The 18,688-nt window shown below is 39.8% G+C and overlaps 2 protein-coding genes across 4 annotated transcripts in view; one reads left to right on the top strand and one right to left on the bottom strand.

Annotated features, from left to right (window-relative positions):
• The window catches only part of stx17 (syntaxin 17), a 52,259-nt gene extending 42,532 nt beyond the window's left edge, over positions 1-9,727 (top strand). For both annotated transcript variants that reach the window (XM_007897434.2, XM_007897435.2), the window contains exons 4-8: positions 1,051-1,282; positions 3,580-3,698; positions 4,207-4,257; positions 8,701-8,787; positions 9,141-9,727. In XM_007897434.2, coding sequence (XP_007895625.2) covers positions 1,051-1,282; positions 3,580-3,698; positions 4,207-4,257; positions 8,701-8,787; positions 9,141-9,368 — 717 coding nt within the window. In that variant the 3' untranslated portion in view covers positions 9,369-9,727. The remainder of the gene's footprint in view (positions 1-1,050; positions 1,283-3,579; positions 3,699-4,206; positions 4,258-8,700; positions 8,788-9,140) is intronic.
• A 67-nt stretch (positions 9,728-9,794) lies between these two features.
• The window catches only part of erp44 (endoplasmic reticulum protein 44), a 49,202-nt gene continuing 40,308 nt past the window's right edge, over positions 9,795-18,688 (bottom strand). Inside the window, exons 10-12 of one of the 2 annotated variants that reach the window (XM_042345476.1) lie at positions 14,715-14,856; positions 12,126-12,228; positions 9,795-10,454 (exon numbers count right to left, since the gene is read on the bottom strand). In XM_042345476.1, the coding sequence (XP_042201410.1) occupies positions 10,350-10,454; positions 12,126-12,228; positions 14,715-14,856 (350 nt within the window). In that variant the 3' untranslated portion in view covers positions 9,795-10,349. 2 annotated transcript variants of the gene reach the window in all.

Below are 18,688 nucleotides of genomic sequence, written 5' to 3'. Positions count from 1 at the left end.
ATTAACCACTGTATGCATTCAGCTGCTGCCTCACTTTGTCTCGTGGCTTTCGATTGGTCTGACTATTTTTGCTCTTGTGTTTTTTCCCACGTGCTCTGTTAACCTTCTGTGATTTCCTGGTTCTTTATGAATCTCTTTGAGGGCCATTTGTTTCTGCACAATTACACAGTCTGCATACAGAGACCAAAGCGATAGATATTATTCACTCCCAGCCCTAGCATTTTGTTACAGAGAGAGCTGATTATCTGCACTAATTGGGACTGATCAACTAAAAAATGATTCCGTCTAAAGTCACACTATCACTGTGGTATCACATTGTGTGTCTCTTCCTTTACCCGTTTCTCTCTCTCACTCATGTCGTTTTCGTTTTCTCTCTTTTTCTTTGAGTGTCTCTTTCTTCCTTTCTTTCTGCCTCTCTCTCTGAGAATCTTTCTAACTTTTGGTTCCTCTTTCAACTGTCTCTACATTATCCCTATCCCTAAGCTGTACACAATGAACAATACAAGGACTTGCCTTTACTACTGGCAAAAATATTCCTGTTGGTGTGTGTACAACGTTGTGCATATGCAGGCTCAAAGTCTTCTAAAAACCTCATGAACAACTTCACACATGCACACAGCAATATTTTTCCCGGTGTCTCCTAGCCTTTGTGCAACATCCAGATGTGGATAAACAACATTTTATTGTAGATTTTCTAGCTCTACAGCTTTTGTCTTTGGGTTTTGAAATCCAGAAATCCTTCACAAAAGTGGAGCAGACACTTTCACACAGATTGTGGGGGTTCTTAATTCTGACACTGGATTTACAACTAAACTGCATATGAGAGATCACTGAAAAAGAGCAGGGAATTGGCATTAGTATATGTTGCTTCTTGAGTGGAGGAGCTAACATAGACTTGATGGGCCGATTGGCCTCCTATGCTGTAATTTCTATGATTCTAAAAATGGAAATGAGTTCTGTTTCCCAGCAGCGATAGGCACAAATATTTATCCAAAAAATGAAATGTGGAGACATTGTGTTGTGGGTGTGACATTTCACCTTTTCCTATAGCAACTGCGAGCTAACATGAAAGAGATGGAAAAGTTGTTCTTGCGAGTAAGAGCGGAAGATTCACAAGCTTTGGAGAGAATTGTGAGTCCCGTAAAGGAGCAAGCAGCAGCAGCAGTGACAGAGTTTCTGAAGCTCCATTCGGAGTTTGAAGAAGTGTCAAATCCCCAGTGTAATGTGGGCGACCAACCACCTGGACCTGGATCTCCTCTCTTGCAGTCCCACAGCTTGGACGGTAAGATTGTAATTATGTGAAATGAAACTTATCCTCTTTTACAGCTGCTTTATCTTTCATCTTTGAGCTGTGAGTAATTGTTTACTTTATGTTGAGCACTGGTTTAGCTCCTGGTGCAGTACATTCATAATATGGCAAGAAAGATAGAATGGTATCCTTTTACTTCTGTGCTATGATATATACATCGCACATGAAATTCCAGTGTAAACTGACCTGAATTTCATAATATACACTCGTTATAGCTCCCATAGCTAACATACACCGACAATTAAAACTAGCAATCTTTTCCACAGGCTGACTTCCTGGCTTAGTTGGTAGCACTCTTGCCTCTGAGTCAGAAGGTTGTGAATTCAATCCGCATGTTGAGGCTTTGAACTCACGGTCTCAGCTGGCACTCCATTGCAGTGCTGGTGTTGCACTGCATTGTTGGAGGCGTTGTCTTTCAGATGAGATGTTAAAACTAAGGTGGATGTTAAAGATCCCTTGCCAGTTTTCGAAAAGAGAAAGGATTCCTGGCCAACAGTTCCCCAAATAAAATATCAATGCTTTTTTGGTTCAGTTGAGTGTCTTGACACCTGCAGAAATCCAACACGATGCTTAAGAGTGTGCAAATCAGATGGAATTGCTACATGGAGTGCTGTAGCTCAGTGGTTAGAGGACTCGCCTCGCTAGCGAGAGACCCGGGTTCGATTCCCGGCAGGGTAAAACCTTGGGCAAGTTTCCTTACTCCACACCTCTCATAGTAATCCATCAAGAAAAAAAACAATAAGAAATTGTTCACTTCAATCCATGACTGTTTGTGGGACACTGCTGTGCGCAATTGGCTGCTGCGTTTCGCCCACAAAAAAAAGTACAGTCAATTCAGTATATTTACAGTATATTTTGTGAAGATCTTTGAGACGTCTAGAAGGCGTATCAAATGCAAGTCTTATTATTATTAATCCCACATATGTACACTACCTTCACATGAAATTTTCCCTGTGTCTGGAATGGAGTGCACACTCTCAGGATGAACACACCCTGCTTCCAGAGGTTGGACAGAGCCAAAGCTTGAGGACCCAAGATATGTGTTTTTTTATGGTCAGCCATGTTGTTTGGGTATCTATTGGAGTTTAACCAGCTAAAAATACTTAGCCTGCCATTGAGAGCAATGCCTGGCAAGCTTCCTGCTGCTGATCCAGATAGGATCACTCTCATTGTTAAATTCACCCTGGGAGGACAGCTGGTTAGGGTGGAGGGTGGGGAGGGTGCGGGTAGGAGGGTGCCCAAAGGCACAGTCGAAGAAGAAAGTCTTGAGGTGTGCCTTGAAGGAGGCAAGGGAATGTGCGAGGCGAAAGGTATGTGGGACGGAGTTCCAGAGGGTGGGGGCAGAGAGGCTGAAGGCCTGACCACCGATGATGGGGGGACCAGGTGGGGAACGTGAAGCAGGCCAAGCCTGCTGAGCGGACAGAGTGGACAAGTTGATAAGGGGTTAGCAGGTTGGAGAGGTAGGAGGGGTGGGTGGGCCTTGAAGGTAAGGATGAGGATTTTGAATTCTATCCTCTGGGGAATGGGGAGCCAGTGGAGTTGGGCGAGGGTGGGGGTGATGGAGTCACAGAGCCTGGTGCGGGAGAGGACACGAGCTGCAGAATTCTGGATGATCTGCAGCTTGTGGAGGGGAGAGTTGGGGAGGCCGCCAAGCAGGGTGTTGGCATAGTTGAGCCCGGATATAATGAACGCATGTATGAGGGTTTTGACGGCCTAAAGGGTGAGGCAGTGGTGGAGTCGAGCAATATTGCAGAGGCGGGGGAAGGCAGAGCAGGTCTTGGCATGGAATTGGGGGAGAAAGGAGAGTTGAGAGGAACAAGGGCCTAGATTCAGTTCAGGTTCAATATCAGTGTGATTCCTGGCTACTGTTTGACTACAGTGTAATTCTGCTACTTCCTCGCTACCTGATTCAGTTCACAAGAGCCTAAATGTTGCTTTTAGCTGGTGTGTGTGTGTGTGTGGTGGGGGGGTGGGGAGTTTGCCAGTTTAAGAAGATTTATAATTTAGATTACATTAAGATTAACACTGTGGTATTGTTATTTTGCCAGACCTGACAGTTTTATCAATTATAAAGCAACCAATATTTGTACACAAACTGGCTTTGTCTGCTGCTGTAAAATCAAAACCTTGGAGACAAATCTACTTGAATGAAATAATTTGCAGAAGAACAAGAAAGAGGACAATGTGATCTTGTGCTAAACATTAAGACTGAGAAATGCTGTGACCGGAACTTGTATGATCCTTGCTGTAAGTGGCTTTTCTTGTTCTAGACACATTTATTCGTTCCCAAGAAACCAGCTCAGACTTACCCCTAGCCCAGATGCACATGCCACTGCCAGTCATTCCTCAGCAAGAAGATGCTGCAGAGTCTTGGGAGATGTTGGAAGAGGCAAGTGATTTACATACCTTTACCTGCACCCTCTCTCTCCACCTACAAAACACTCTTAAACTGTCTATCATTGACTCTGCTTATGGTCAACTCCCGTAAGTTTCCCCCCTTCTTTCTTCCATATTTTTCTACTGCCTTACAAAACACTTTGAGACGTTCATTCTACAAGGCAAGTGATACATACGCACACGTTGATGAAAATTATTCTGTAATTCTAAAATGTTATAATCATCAGAATACTAGCTAAATCTATTACTTTATTATTAATGTTATTATTGTATTATTTTTTATTGTCTAAAATGCAGACACTTTTCAAAAACATACATCAAAAATGATACAAGTGGTTAAATGTCGAGAGTGTATACATCTTGCTACCTTCATTTTCATTAAAAAAAATGTAGGTTAACGGAAAGGATTAATGCAAGCTGATTTGAGGTTTGTATTTAACAGTTTGTCCCGGGGGCCTTTAGAGTAGCTTGTAATATTCATTTACATATTTATTTTTCAGAACTTAATTGAGCTTAACAATTTGGTAACTGAATTTTCTCAGCTGGTTCATGTAAGTATTTATCTTCCAATTACTCCTTTTTACTGAAATGAGGGGTTGCTGATTCTTCTGTTAATAGTTGCTGTAGTTTAAGGGAAGGAGTTTGTGATATTATTGTAGTGGTTTTCATTTGTGCAAGCTAACACAATGGGGATTTTTGCATGCAAAAAAGCATCCTAGATGAACAGAAGGATTTGACTCTGGAAAGCTTGACTTTAAGATCAATTATACTACGAAGTGTTTTTTATGACCTAATTTAATACAAGCACACATGTGGAATTCATTCTGTAGCACCTTGTGCCAGCAGTACACCCCTGTGCTGCACACCACCGCATCTTTTTTCCAGGCACAACTGGTTACTCACAACACACACACTGATGTGCGCTGCTTTTCATTCTCCTTGGCTCACTCACGGAAGCTGCAACTCTTTTATTTCATTCCCACTGGTGATTGCTGTCTTTATGAAACAGCTCCTTTAAAAATATATTTTTTAAATCTATTTAAAAAAATACTGTTTGATTAATCTGGGAACTTAATCCTGAATTTGTTTAGCCAGTATTTGATCCAGCCACATTTAGCAATCTAAAACAATAACAACAATTACATTTATATAGCACCTTCATTTATATAGGCTGGGCCTGTTTTCATTGGAGCAGAGAAGGTTGAGTCGGACCTTGATTGAGGTGTATAAAATCATGAGCAAATAAAGAATTATTTCCATTGATAAGGGAGTCAGTAAGTAGGGGACATAGTTTATAAGATAACCTCAAGAAGAGTGAAAGAGAAACTTAGGAGTAATATTTTTACCCGGAATAGTAAAAAGGAGGACTAAAGATAGAGCACTGAGGAACACCACAGGACACTGTAGGGGGCAGGAAAGACATCAGTGAGAGAGACTAAATGAAAATACTGGGTTAGGTAAGAATTAAACCAGGATAGAACTGTGGAGGTAGAGAAAGGAGGAAGGCTGGTGGAGAAGCATGGAATGGTCGATGTTGTCAAAGGTGGCAGACAGAGACATCTCGAACAAAGAGCAAAGGGAGCCCTGGTCACAAATAGAGAGAATATAGTTGGTGACTTTAACAAGGGCATTGTCGGTGCTGTGGATTGGGAACGCTCCCCCTGGTCTGTGTGGATAATATCCAATTCTATCTCTGCCTCTACTATATCCCCCCAAAAAAAACAGACTCACATGACCCCTCGCTGCCTCTATTGTCATCATAAAATTTAGGAGTTAGCAGAGTCATCAGTCACTGATCTGTCAGAATCTACAGCTCGGTGGCCATTCTCATCTAAAATAGTAGTAAAGCTTTTTAAAATCTGTGAAAAGATGAAGCTTTTAATTGAATATTTGGTTTATGTGAACGTTCTGAAGGAGGCAAAGGATGCGTCTGCAAGCAATTAACTGAAATAGTGATTTATATTGTGGAGTCTTGCATATGGTGACCAACAGTGGGGACCTCTTGGCGGCAGCCAATATACAAAGCAACAGTTTGCTTGTCTGTTTGATAAAGGGGAGCAGCACTTTGCTAGAAACTATTTGATGGTGATTCGCAGCAGTCGCGGTTCCCTGGATTGTCTGAACAAAAGACTCTTAGGAACTGTTGCTATGACGATAGTGTGTACCCGCTGTGGTCGTGGAGGGATATTGAGTCAGCAAATTCAAGAGAGAATTTGATAGGTATTTGATGAAAAGTTCAATTCAGAGGCATGAATGAGACGGTTGCTTTTTTGTTGCAATTTATACTGGATGAACCTCACAGGGGGACCATATTGTTTTTTTTGGTCCCCTGTATTCATATGTTGTAGTTGTGTCTGTGTAGGAAGAATTGTTTCATACATTACGTTTCAACAATATTACCCACCGTAATATGTGGGCAATATTGTTATCAGACAGTTATGTGGACAGTTATGTAAATGTCAGGAATACATCAGAGATTTGACTTCACAATCATTGTTAAGGTATTTTGTTAAAATCGTATTCTTGTGAATGTAGGTTCCCCAGTGGTGCTGAGACAAAGTGAATCGGAATCGGTACTCCTAGTAATAACCCACTTGTCTTGATTGTAATTATTTTATAGGCTGTATAATTCTAGATATCTAACAGTATTGGCATGAATGATACCAGTGTCATTTAAAATTCATCTGGGTAACTTGTAATTTCTTTGGTTTTGTTACTGTGTGCAATTTCAGGCTTGAGATCTGTAGGTTTATAAGATGGGCAGGGAAATAGTGGTAAAACTTTTTTTGTTTGATTGGGTAAACTGCTAGAAATAACATTAGAAAATGTGTATTTATGCTGTACCGTTTTTCATACTTACTCTGCAAGCCCATCAACTTCATCCTCGACAGGCTCCGTATTCCCCAGTGGATAGATTTTAAGATCTTTGTTCCAACTTCCAGTTGCCTGCATGGCCCTACCCCACCTTACCTCTTTGATCTGCTGTGATCTTGCTCTCCTACCTACTGCCTCAGTCTGCTAACCATGTACCCCAAACCCTCTCTCACCATCAGCTGGTGAGCCTTCAGTCACTTTGCTTCTGGTCTCTGGAATACTTACCAAAATTCTTTGTCTTGTGCCCTCCATCCACTTACAATCTTTGCAGTGGAACTGAAAGCGCTAAGTGGCAGGTTCAATTTTCTAAAGTTGTTAAATTTGGGATTTTGAAGAATGCTTCATTTTGATTTCTGAAAGCCAGCAACATGTGAAAAGTCTTAATATTCGTGCGATTTGTGCATCAAATTTTCTTGGACCCCATTGATAAGATTGCTCTACTCGGTCAAGCAGCATGTTGGTGTGGAGCTTTGTTCCCAAAGCTGGCTTGTTTCAATGATATTGTGACAAAGCAACAATAGAAATGAGGTTACTCTGCTGCTGCCAGGAACCTAAACAGGTTCTGGTGGCCAGAAAAAGATAAACAGAACATAGCCTCCTGTTGCAGTGCTATATTTGGGCTCAGCCTACACATACAGTGAAGTGGTCAATAATCTTCTTCCCTAGTCATCGACAAGGCTACAAGAACCAGTTCTGCATTTATAGAACCTTAACTAGTTTAATGTTTTTAACCAATTGATCAAAAAAACTATTTCAGTGAATGTGTGCAGAATTCCAAAATTGGGTGTTAGTTTTTCAGTCTTGATGAGATACAGTGAGTGGGTGTAAAAGTGAGGCTCCTTGTTCCACATGGCTATATTGCTGGATTCAATATTCAGTTTTTGCTGTATCAAGACAGCAAAACAATAAAGTGCAGTTTCAGTCGGGATTAACTTGTCTTCATTTAGTTTGGGTTGCAATTTATTTGTAATTAATTTTGAAAGATTCCAATTTCGATCCATCTTAAAAGTTGCACCTGCCATAAAACACTCAGGAAATATTTCCAACTGTTTTCCTTCTGTGATTTCAAACTTCTGCCAGTAATCGGTGGTTTTGTATTGAACAAACTGGGCTGAGCATGCAACAGGAAATGTCAATGTGATGGGGTGGGATAATAGCTGTTTGAAAGGCTGGATGTGCGTATTTAAAATGCTAGGTCCGGGCTGTGCAAGAATTGTGCTTTTGAACTAATTTTGCAGCATGTGTGACAACTTAAATATTGAAATTTACCTCTCAAGTGTTTCTGGCAGTATTTTTCCTCCATTGTGCATGTGAGGAAAGCCCAGGGAGCCTGGGTCTCTGCCTCTAACACTGTGCCCAGACTCTACACAATGGCACAGCTGAGAGGGACTCCCAAGTGTGACCCTCTCTTCCTGAATCATACTACATTAGAGCAACTGTAGGGAGTAAATAGGTGCACTGTTCCTTCTAAGTTGGAGTTGACAATGTAATACAACACTTTGAATCTGGGGAGAGTATTAGAGTTTATTTAAACTAACTTTTTAAAAGAAAATCCAAAATTTTATCAGGAGCAAATAAATATTTAATTCTAAGCAGTTGTCTATTTATGTTATATATTTTCCTTGAGAGTACACAATCTATCCTTTCTTCTCTGGGCTTTACATAAGCCATTTTGGGGCAAGGAACCTCGAGTTGGTAGCTCTAGGTAAACAGTTCAGATAAGGAAATCGGTCAAGTTGATCAGATTGCGTTCCAGCACAGCATAGTGCTACTTTGATACTCCAAACACTCCACCCCGCTTGGCAAATGTGTATTAAATGATTTGGACTAAAACAATTACTACAGAAAAAACACTAATAATACTGAATGGATTAAATGGCACGGATCTCACACCATTTAAAGAGATTTTGATATTGGTAAATATTTAAACAGTCAGCAAACTATCTGTAGACAAAGGGGGCAGAGGGATCACTGTTAAGAAATTGCCATTAGGAATTGTAGATGCATTGACTAGTAGATGAAAGATGCTGTAAGCTCTGATTATAGGAATTATAATTGTGTATAGTGGTTGACTGCTGTTTCCCAGCTGGAAAGCAAGCATATAATTCCTTTGCATCTAGACCCAACAGGAGAAGATTGACAGCATTGAAGACCATGTCAGTACTGCTGCTGAGAACGTTGAAGAGGGAACCAGGAGCCTAGCTAAGGTAGGGATCTGTGCCTGCTGAGTAATCAATGGCAGCTCTGCCTGCCAGCAATACTCTGAATTAACCCAATTGATTGATCTGGGCTCTCAAATGTTAAGGGAACCAGCAATTAAGGAAATAAGGGAGAAGTGACACACTGCTTGTCAAAAAAAAAATCAATCTGTATTGTGATGGTCTCATGCAGTGAAACTAGCGAGCACTGTTCTGCACATAGTAATCATCCACAGAACAGCTGCACTAAAAGAGACTTTACCCTGATGGATTGGTACCAGCTCTTAGACAGCAAGAAATCACACAGTAACTGGCAATCTGGCTTGTGTCTTTTTTAAACCTGTTTCTCATTGATTTTTCAGGCCGCTAAATATAAACTGGCAATGTTGCCTGTGGCAGGTGCTCTCATTGGTGGGTTGGTGGGGGGTCCTGTTGGGCTCCTGGCTGGCTTCAAAATCATGGGAGTTGCAGCTGCAGTCAGTGGAGGGGTACTTGGCTTCACAGGTGGCAAGATGTTGCAGAAGAAACGGCAGCAGAAGATAGACAAAGAAGTTCAACTTTCTTCAAGCTGCCCAGATCTGAAGAATTGAAGCTTCAGAAAAATCTGGCTGAATTCAAGGCCACAACAAATTGAACACCAAGAGGATGGAGGGTTAAAGAAATAATTTGCAAACAACTGTCTCCAGGCTGAGCAGACGATGTTTAGTGAAGGTGTATATTGTACTGCAAGATGTCAGTACAATTTACCTACAAACAGAGACAGTGCTGGCATCTGAAATTCAGACTGAAGGCTTGCACAAGCTGTATTGAACACTAATATTGACATTTGCCTTCAAACAAATATGTGAACAGGAATGTTACAAAGCCATGTTATAAATATCTATTAGCTCCAGTAATTGGAATGTTGATTTTGTACATTTTTAATTTTTTTATGAATAAAATGTTTACTATCCTAAGAAATGAAATGAAAATGCAACTACTATTCCCATTTGAACAAAATCTTACAAACCACATCATCATACTAGGCCACTTAAAATTTTATTTTGTTTTCCAAAATGAGGGCAACACACCCTCTCCAACGTGGACATTCTGAAACCATCACAGCTCACGTCACCCACATAGCAAATTGTTAAATGAAACGTTTCCTTTTTTTGAAAAAAAAGCATGTTTGACAAATTGGAGATAAAACATCAAAAGATGAGGCCTGTTTAATGGGACAGTGCAAGTATGTGGTAAACATCATTGGCAAATCCTTTGTGATAAATTCAAGGATATGGCCTTTTTATTAGAAAAGTTTGGATCAGGAAATAGCTGATGTTTTCTGACATCTATACATTTACCAAGAGTTTATTTTTATTAAAATTGACCAGACTGAACCATAGTATACATTAATGTATTCACAAGCCAGGGAAGCAAAGAACAATAACACCACGATTTGTTGGAAATTTGTTTTTAGTTTTATCCAAAATAAAAACTGTACACACAGACTTATGAAAATATAGGCTTAGTATTTCTGCCACTCATGGGGCAAAGCTTTTTGTTTTCTGGTCTTGTACAGTTCCTTAATAGATCTATAATTCATCTCGGCTTCTCTTGAGGATGGTATACCTGTGTTCACTGGGAGCCAGTTTCTGGAATGAACTTTCTGGGGGACTACTTTGGACTTCTTCACTTTGCTGCTGTTAATTAGTTGCAAACACAGAAAAAAAAGAGAATTAATAGTAGCATTCAAATTAACAATTCAATTATATAATAAAGTAAAGCTCTATCTTTTAGGATCACATTTTCAATTAAATTATCCGGGGGGGGGGGGGGGGAGGAAGAGGAGAAAAAAAGGAAAACGTGGATATAATTTCCTTCAAAAAATTCACTGATGCATTTCTTCCTTGCCAGGCCAACTGAAGCATTGCTCTGGGCTGATGTCAGTTTGATAAATGTTTTTCAACAAATGTTTACAGATGGGAATCTCCAAGAATGATAGTGGACAGAGCAGCTCGATCGCTGGGGATAGAGTGTGATATGAGGAATGTGGTTTAAAGAATGACCACCTTACAAAGTAGGTAATTCTGCTATTCAATATCTTCCACATGGTGCAGGATTTAAGTACTAATATGTGTTTACATTAAATCTTTGACAGTCTCTTCCCACCCTTATGGTAAGGGACCTGAAACAAAGCCTTGCATGGGAAGGTGTGAATCTCAAGATCCACACCAATCAAATCACCAAATGTTCCTGAACTCTCAGACCATGTCTCCTGCCAAGAGAAAATCCCACTCATCAACAAACTGTAAAACCCAGATTTTCAGTAAACTGAACTTTCATTGTGCTCATCTGTAAATACCTCATAATTTGAATTACACCATCTAACCACTTAAATGGAATTTATATGAAAGCCAAAGAAATGATACTGCATCAGTATTGTCCGTATACTGCAACAGCCCAAACCTTTATTCACGCCTCAGTTACCTCCCGTCTAGACTTGAGATGCATTCTTTGCTGGTGTTCCTATGTTCACTATCCATAAGCTCCAGCTAATTCAAAACTCTGTCTCCCACAACCTCAACCACACTAAATTCTGCCGCCCAACACCCTGTCCTGGGCTTCTCCCATGGGATCAAGTTCTGGCTCCTCACCTCCGCTTGTCCCCACCACTCGGTGAATTCAAGCTTGTGCATGTCTCCTTTGTCAGTCGGTGGTCAAGCTTTAAGCTATTACGTTCCTAACCTTTCTGCTGTAAATCCTGCCTTAAATCCTACATCTTTGACCACACCTCTAGCCACCCCACCGTCTAATAAATCTTTGTAAAGTGCTCAGAGATTATTTTATGGCTGTAAAACACACTCCATTTTACTGTATCCTGTGAAGGTCTTTGGGACGTCCTCCAAACATAAAGGCAAATGCCTAAAATGCATCATTCTCTGTAAAGTTGAATTTACCAAAAACATTTGTTGGATGACATAAAATTCATTCCAACTAACCATTTAGGATGTCTGTTTGGACACAGTTCACACGTTATATGTACCTTAAACAACCATCCAGATTCAAACATTGACCAAGGCAGTTTTGAAATAGGGAGTGGACAACAATGCCAGCTCTCAAGGGACTGACTACAAATGGATTGATTGTTGGGTAATCAGAAGCTGAGTTGTTGGGGTCAAAAGAGGAGAAAAACAATCCATAAGATGTCCTCCCAATATGAAAGGTGCTATATTAATGTAAGTTTGTTGTTCTTAGTGATTGTGAAATTAGTTGGATAACATTTATGAACATCAGAGGGTGTATTGCAGGCACCATTATTCTAACCCTTAACTCACCATCACTATTTCACTATACCCGGCGCTTCTTACCTGTCCAGGAGCTGTATCAGTGGGATCTGGGCCGTGGTGAAATTCCCTGTGTAATTTACCAGAGTGTAGGTCCAATATAAACTGCTTCAGTTTACCTGGAATTCTGTAATCAAAAGAATAGTCAACTGTCTGAGCAAAGCATGAAACAGGGAATAAAACAAACCAGTTAGAAAATCAATCCTAATTGATTTTCTTTTTTTTGGTTAGTTGAAGGCGATTTAATTAAAAGGCAGAAGAGAGTGTCAGTTTGCACTGGTTGTCGGCTACTGTGATTTTCCTATCCCCCCAAGGATACAGGAGCAATGACAGCCCATTGCGGCCCCTTGATAGCTCCCACAGTGCATAGTCTCTGCATTAGCCCTTCTGTGTAGCAGCCAACAGCAGGTGTCAAACACACAGTTTACAAATACAAGCACTAGTCAGGTAGTCGGTATTGACAGAAAAGCTTTCAAAAGGTCCTCCAGAGCGAAAAGTAATTGCACACATACCAGAGATAAACGCTGAGGGAAGATCAATTTAAATTTCATCTTAGATCATCTGTTGTCACCTACTGCAAAGTGCTAAAATCCAGCAATCAATTTTATCTATGAAATGTCAAATGTGCTGCAGTCACACAGACTGCTGCTAGTTGGTCTCAAAAGCTCTGAAGAATACATCACATCTTGTACAGTTTGTCTTATGGCAAGCTGCAGACAGCAATTTATGACCAATCTAAACAAGCTCACATCAAATAGTCGCAACATCAACTTTCCCTCCCCCCCAAAAATCATCTTTCTAAAGGAATCATTTCTTGAGGGCGCTTCAACAATCCCTAAAGTGGACCTATCTGAAACCATACATATAGTGTGTGGAACTCTTTATAGTTTAATTTGGAATCTCTAAGCATGGGGATGAGTTTCCACATGTCGGATACCCAACTAACCTTAAAAAAAATTGAATCCTGACATCAGAAGTCAGTGGAGGCCCTCATAAAGGATAGAAATGTGCTTTAAACTGAGTTGTAAAAGATCAATTTGAGCAGAGAAAATGTATTTATACAACTACAAATATGATTAGCTGCCAAAATATCTTGTGTGTTAAAATGAGAAAAGAATTGGGCAAATATGTTCTCCAGTTTAATGGACACGGGTAATAGGAAGACTGACATTTATACAGTAAGTTTCTACATCTCTGCATTCATCGGTTACACTGTAAACAAAGTATTTCTTATTGTATTTATTCTCCATTTATGAACTGTTCAAACAAGAAAGACAGACTATTGGGGTTATTGTTAGCACCAGACTTCATTGTAATCAGAAAAAATTGGAGAAGACAAACTACAGGTAGGCAAGAGATTTATATATGTATATTCTGGTTTAGTTTTCAAATTACAAAGTCAGGGGTAAGTCAATCACATATTACATTAGATTGATTATATATATCCTTACTTTTTTTTAACGTGTCCTGATGAGATGCAAGCAATACAAGATAAAAGGTTCAATCATAAGACTGTGAAAGAATTTAGTCTATAATTCAAGGAATATTTTGATGGGCGTTTTTAATAGAAGCCACACTCTTCACTAATTCTGAAGCTCTATGTTCTGTTGGAACTATACATTGAGTTAAAAGGAAGCTGCTAACAAAAATGCTCAAAGAACAAGAAAGAAATTATGTGTAATATTTCTGAAATATTTACTAATAACATTTTTTTTAAAAATTGAAAAAGGACAAGACAGCCAACAGTGCTGTTCATCATTCAACCAAATCCTTGGTGTGTGTGTGGGGGGGGGGGGGGGGGAGGTGTAGTTAGGGAGAGAGAGGGGAGAGAGACCCCGATTTCTCATTATCATTTTGGAAACACATTGGAATACAGGACTTTTGTGTATTTCAAACCAACCATCACACTTCTTCATTGTTACACGTATTAATTAAATTGATTGACTATTAATTTGAAGATTAAGGAAGTATATGTTTAAATTCTTTGAGGGAGGCAATAATGAGAAGAAATTTTAAATATTTTAAAGAAATAAACTTTAAAAGGTTAAGGATTGTGCTGCAATTAAAACTTAGATATTTACAAATTGAATGAAAATGTCAACCCACGAGCTGAGAGCATCATTTGCAAGATTCTGTAAAATGGCAAATCACAAACCAGCAAATACTACATTAAAAAAGTCCTCTTTCGATGAATTGAAGTCACAACCTTCCCAGAAAAGTGTGAAGTGTATGTGTGTCAGCCTGGCTCAGTTGGCAGCACTCTTGCCTCCGGGAGTCAGAAGTTGTGGTTCAAGCCCCACATTGGCACTTAAGACTCATACAGGAATTCACTCGAGCCCCATCTGCCTGTTCAGGAGGACCTTAAATATTCCCTCGCACTATTCTAAAAGAGAACAGAGTTCCTCCTGGTGTCCTGGCCAACAATCCTTCAAATAAATTTAGTCATTCATTTCACAGCTATTTGTAGGACACTGCACATCCACAAAACAGACACTTTAGTGTATATATCCCGTGAAGCACTCCGGGATGCACTCCCCCCCCCCCCCCCCCGACATGAAAGGCAATACCAAATGCATGGATTATTATTATCAATAAAAGAAAATATCTACTTACGCTAAGTCTTTAAAGTCTGCAAAAACATACATATGCCTAAAACTGTCAATAGCAATAACAGGACAGTCTGCTGGAGCCTTCTGTATGTGGAGGAGAGGATGACGGAACTTGTCACAGTCAGCATGTAGGAAGTTTATTGTACCTAAAAGAATTTATCCATATTTTAGTATATTCACAAAACACAAGACAATTTGTCTAAACACAGCATAATGAACTAGTACTATTAATATAAAACAAGAAGATTTCTCCATTTTCCCCTTAGGGCAAGCTGGGCTTCCGGGATACCAAATCTCCCAAAGACAATTAACTTGGATTGATTCGCACTTCTGCTTTATCAAATGGCAGCAACTAGTATAAACTTCCTAGATTGGTGCTGTGTACAAACATGCCCACTTTCAGTCTGACACTGGCTTCAGTTATGTCTTATTTTATGTCAACACTTTACAAAACCAAAAGCAGTGATTCTGGAAACAAACAGATACACGTCTAGTTTTGTTATTCTGAATTTTACCATGCTGTTGAATTCCTTGGAGAGTTTAAGTGATTTACAAGTTATTTATTTATTTGCTATCGTACAATTTACCTGTGAAATGGAACAAATGTCTTGATCAAGACAGCAGTAAAACAACTGTGTGCTAGCAGGCACACTGAGAAACAGGAACCGGACACCATTCTGCTCACCAAGCCTGTTGCAATAGTTTATTAGATCTTGGCAGATCTTTTAATCTGAAATGCCCTGTCCTTTCACCACACACCTTTATCTCTCAACTACCCAGTATCTTTATCTTAAACATCGATATTGATTCTGCTTCTACAGCTTTCTGGGGCAGACCATTCTACGTCTCCACAACCCTCGATATGAAGAAAATGCAAAATACTGCAGATGCTGAAAATCTGAAACAAGAACAGAAGTCACTGGGAACACTCAGCAGATCAGGCAGCAGCTATGGAGCCAACGTTTCAGGTCCACGACCATTCGTCAGAACTGAGCACTTCTGTTGTTCATGTTGACTTCTGTTTTCATTTCTTCTATATGAAGAAATGTTTCCTGCCTCTGTTCTAATTTTAAAGCCATGATCCCTTATAATGGATCCTTTTACCAAAGGGAAGTTATCGACTATCTAATCTGTTAATTGCTTTTAATATTTTAAATACCTCAATCAAATCAGACCATAATCTCCTTCACTGTAAGGTATATAACTTCAGTTTAAAGTCCAATGCCGCATACCAATGGAGTGATAAAACTGTGAAGGGAAAATTGTCATCACAGCTAAAACCCTGCAGCCCAAATATTAATCACATGAAGCATCATTTGGACATCTTCCAAGACTATAGTAATTGTAGTTGAATTTTGCTTCATATTCAAGTGATCAGAAAAGTTTTCATTTAAATAAAAAGCCTACTAATTTCACTGTAATTGTATAGTCACTAAATTGGAAAGCAAAAACAGCCTTTCCAGTGAGGTTTTACACTAGCTCTGGCTACTGCTGGTACATTAACTTATCCAGTACTCAAGACAGGTTTATTCTTCCTTTACATGGAATTGTACAGCAGACATTTTTCTCCCTGAATAGCTCTTCCCAAGGGACTATGCTCTATATAAACAAAATGGATATTCTTAAGTTTTTAAAAATATCTACAAAATAGTCAATTCACTTTGCAGTATACGCTATGAAGTAGTTTGAGACGTCTTAACAACATGATAAGGTGCTACATCAAAGGCAAAGATTATCATTATTTTTCAATCACATCCTGGTTCAACAGATCTTAATTGTAAGCATATTTACACCAATGTGCGATTTCATACAATTTACTGATTTGACAAGAATTTCATATATTTCATTCCCTGGAAAAATGTCAAACTGGCATATATCTTCTCTTGATTTACTCTCATCCAGGCAAAGTGTAAAGGTTGGGACTCCCCCTTTCCCTTTACGGGGATGCCAGTTAATATGGGCTGTAAGGTTCCAACAGACCACAAATTTTGATAAAGTGCAAGTCTCCTCCCTAACTCAACAGTTTCCCAGAACTTTCAAATTATTGGCTGTAAATATATTTGTAGTTTTACTGGTTTCCATCCTCCTCCCCTGAAAGTAAAGCCTTTTGCTGAGGTATAGCTCCACAGACATCAGAGCTCTCTGCCCTCTCAGCTAAATGTTTATTCCTTATACACAAGTATAGACAACATGCAGTTATAGACTATTGGACTATGAATTCACTTACAAATACAGTCACCACACTTTACAGCAAAATCCTGTGAAGTGCTTTGACACGTCTTGACATATGATAAGATGCTATATTAAATGCAAGAATTATTATACTATTAATATGGGTGAGGGAAAGGTAGAAAATAGCTATTGAGGAAACTTTAAGCTTGAGGCAACGGCTGCTGAAAGGTGTTATTTGAAGTTTGAGTTTGTGAGCACATACTCATAAATCCCAAACTTGATATCCACTTTGAATGGTATTTACAGAGTTAAGTAGCTGTTGCTCAAGCTCCCCGACTCCAATTGCTCAGATGAGCAGAAATAGGGGAGGGATTCTCCCACTCAGCTCCTGTTAATCCTGCAAACCAAATCCCTAATAGGTGGTCCTAGTGGGAAAGAAGCAGTGGGAAAGCTTGCCAAACTGTGCTCTCAATGGCAAATTATGTGGTTTGAGCTGGTTAAACAATAGGAATATCCCAGCACACACTCTACTTTAGCTCTAATCCAATTTATCCCCATCACCCCAGTCCTTGTCAGGCTCCGCTAGCACCCTATTGCAAAACAAATCAATTTCAAGATCTCCACACCAACATACAAATGACTTCATGCCCTGGCACCTCACCTCCCTGGGTTTACATCCCACCTCTACCCCGACCCCCGCCCAGCTGATTCCAGCCTCCTGCATGTCCTTCATCTCTCCACTCCCACCACCAGTGGCTGTGCCTTCAGCCACTTTACCCTGAGACTCTGCAACTCTGCCTCAATCCCTCTGCCTTGCCCCTTCATTGTCCATCTTCAGATCAAGTCAAGCTCTGCCACTGTTATGCGTTCCAAGATGCTACCCCGCGTGAAGAGTACTATATAAATGCAAGTTGCTGTTGTGAACCTGTATCTAATAGTTTCTGGAATTGGGTAAACAGATGCATCCCTCCAGGGAGAGAGTGTTCCCTTCCAGAGATAAACGTGGCATAAACGTGGAATTCGGAATCTGCTTTGGAAACTGTTAAACTTGGGGTATCCACATGTCAGACATCCGGTTGACCAATAACAACTGATCACTCCAGGGTATTTTATGCGTTGGTTTTGTTAATTCTCTTAAGTAGGATTAGATTAGCTTCCATTAGCTAACTGATCTACCACATTTCTAAATACTTCTATTAATTTTTTTAAACTTGGAAAAGTTTGACAAGGTAACTAATTATAGAATGTGGTTACATGATACTGCATCACCAGCCTCCAATGTCACCCCACGGATCAATTTCAAAGTTCTCACACTCACCTATAAATACCTTTGCACCTCCCTTCTCTAGCATACAACCCTGTCCTTGTGAAATGTTTTGAGACATTATGCTAACATGAAGGACATTATAGTAATGCAATTTTTGCTATATTTGCTGAGGCTTCAGGCCAGTGTGTACATGGATAGAGCAGATATTTACAGCCTATTATTTTCAAAAGGCATACAAGGCAGAGAAACCCTTCTTAACTTGGAGTAGTGTTTGATGATTTGCACATAAAATGGGACAACTGCATTAGAAGTGCGCACCATCAAAGTTGCTACACTTAGCAACAAGGAATTTCTCACCTACAGTGTATGACAAGGGGAAGCCACTTAGTATGAAAATGTGCTGAAGTGCACTCAACGATTATTCAAGGGATGTTATCAACTGATAAAACAGCAAAGACACTTTATCTGTATACATTGGTACTGCAGGAGGATGAATAATAGGCCACCATGGATTCTTTAATGTTGTGGTGTTTAAATAG

This window comes from Callorhinchus milii, unplaced genomic scaffold (genome assembly GCF_018977255.1).
Source record: "Callorhinchus milii isolate IMCB2004 unplaced genomic scaffold, IMCB_Cmil_1.0 Scaffold2, whole genome shotgun sequence".
NCBI lineage: Eukaryota > Metazoa > Chordata > Chondrichthyes > Chimaeriformes > Callorhinchidae > Callorhinchus > Callorhinchus milii.
The sequence above is the reverse complement of the archived record's forward strand: the minus strand, read 5'-3'. Positions and strand labels throughout refer to the sequence as shown.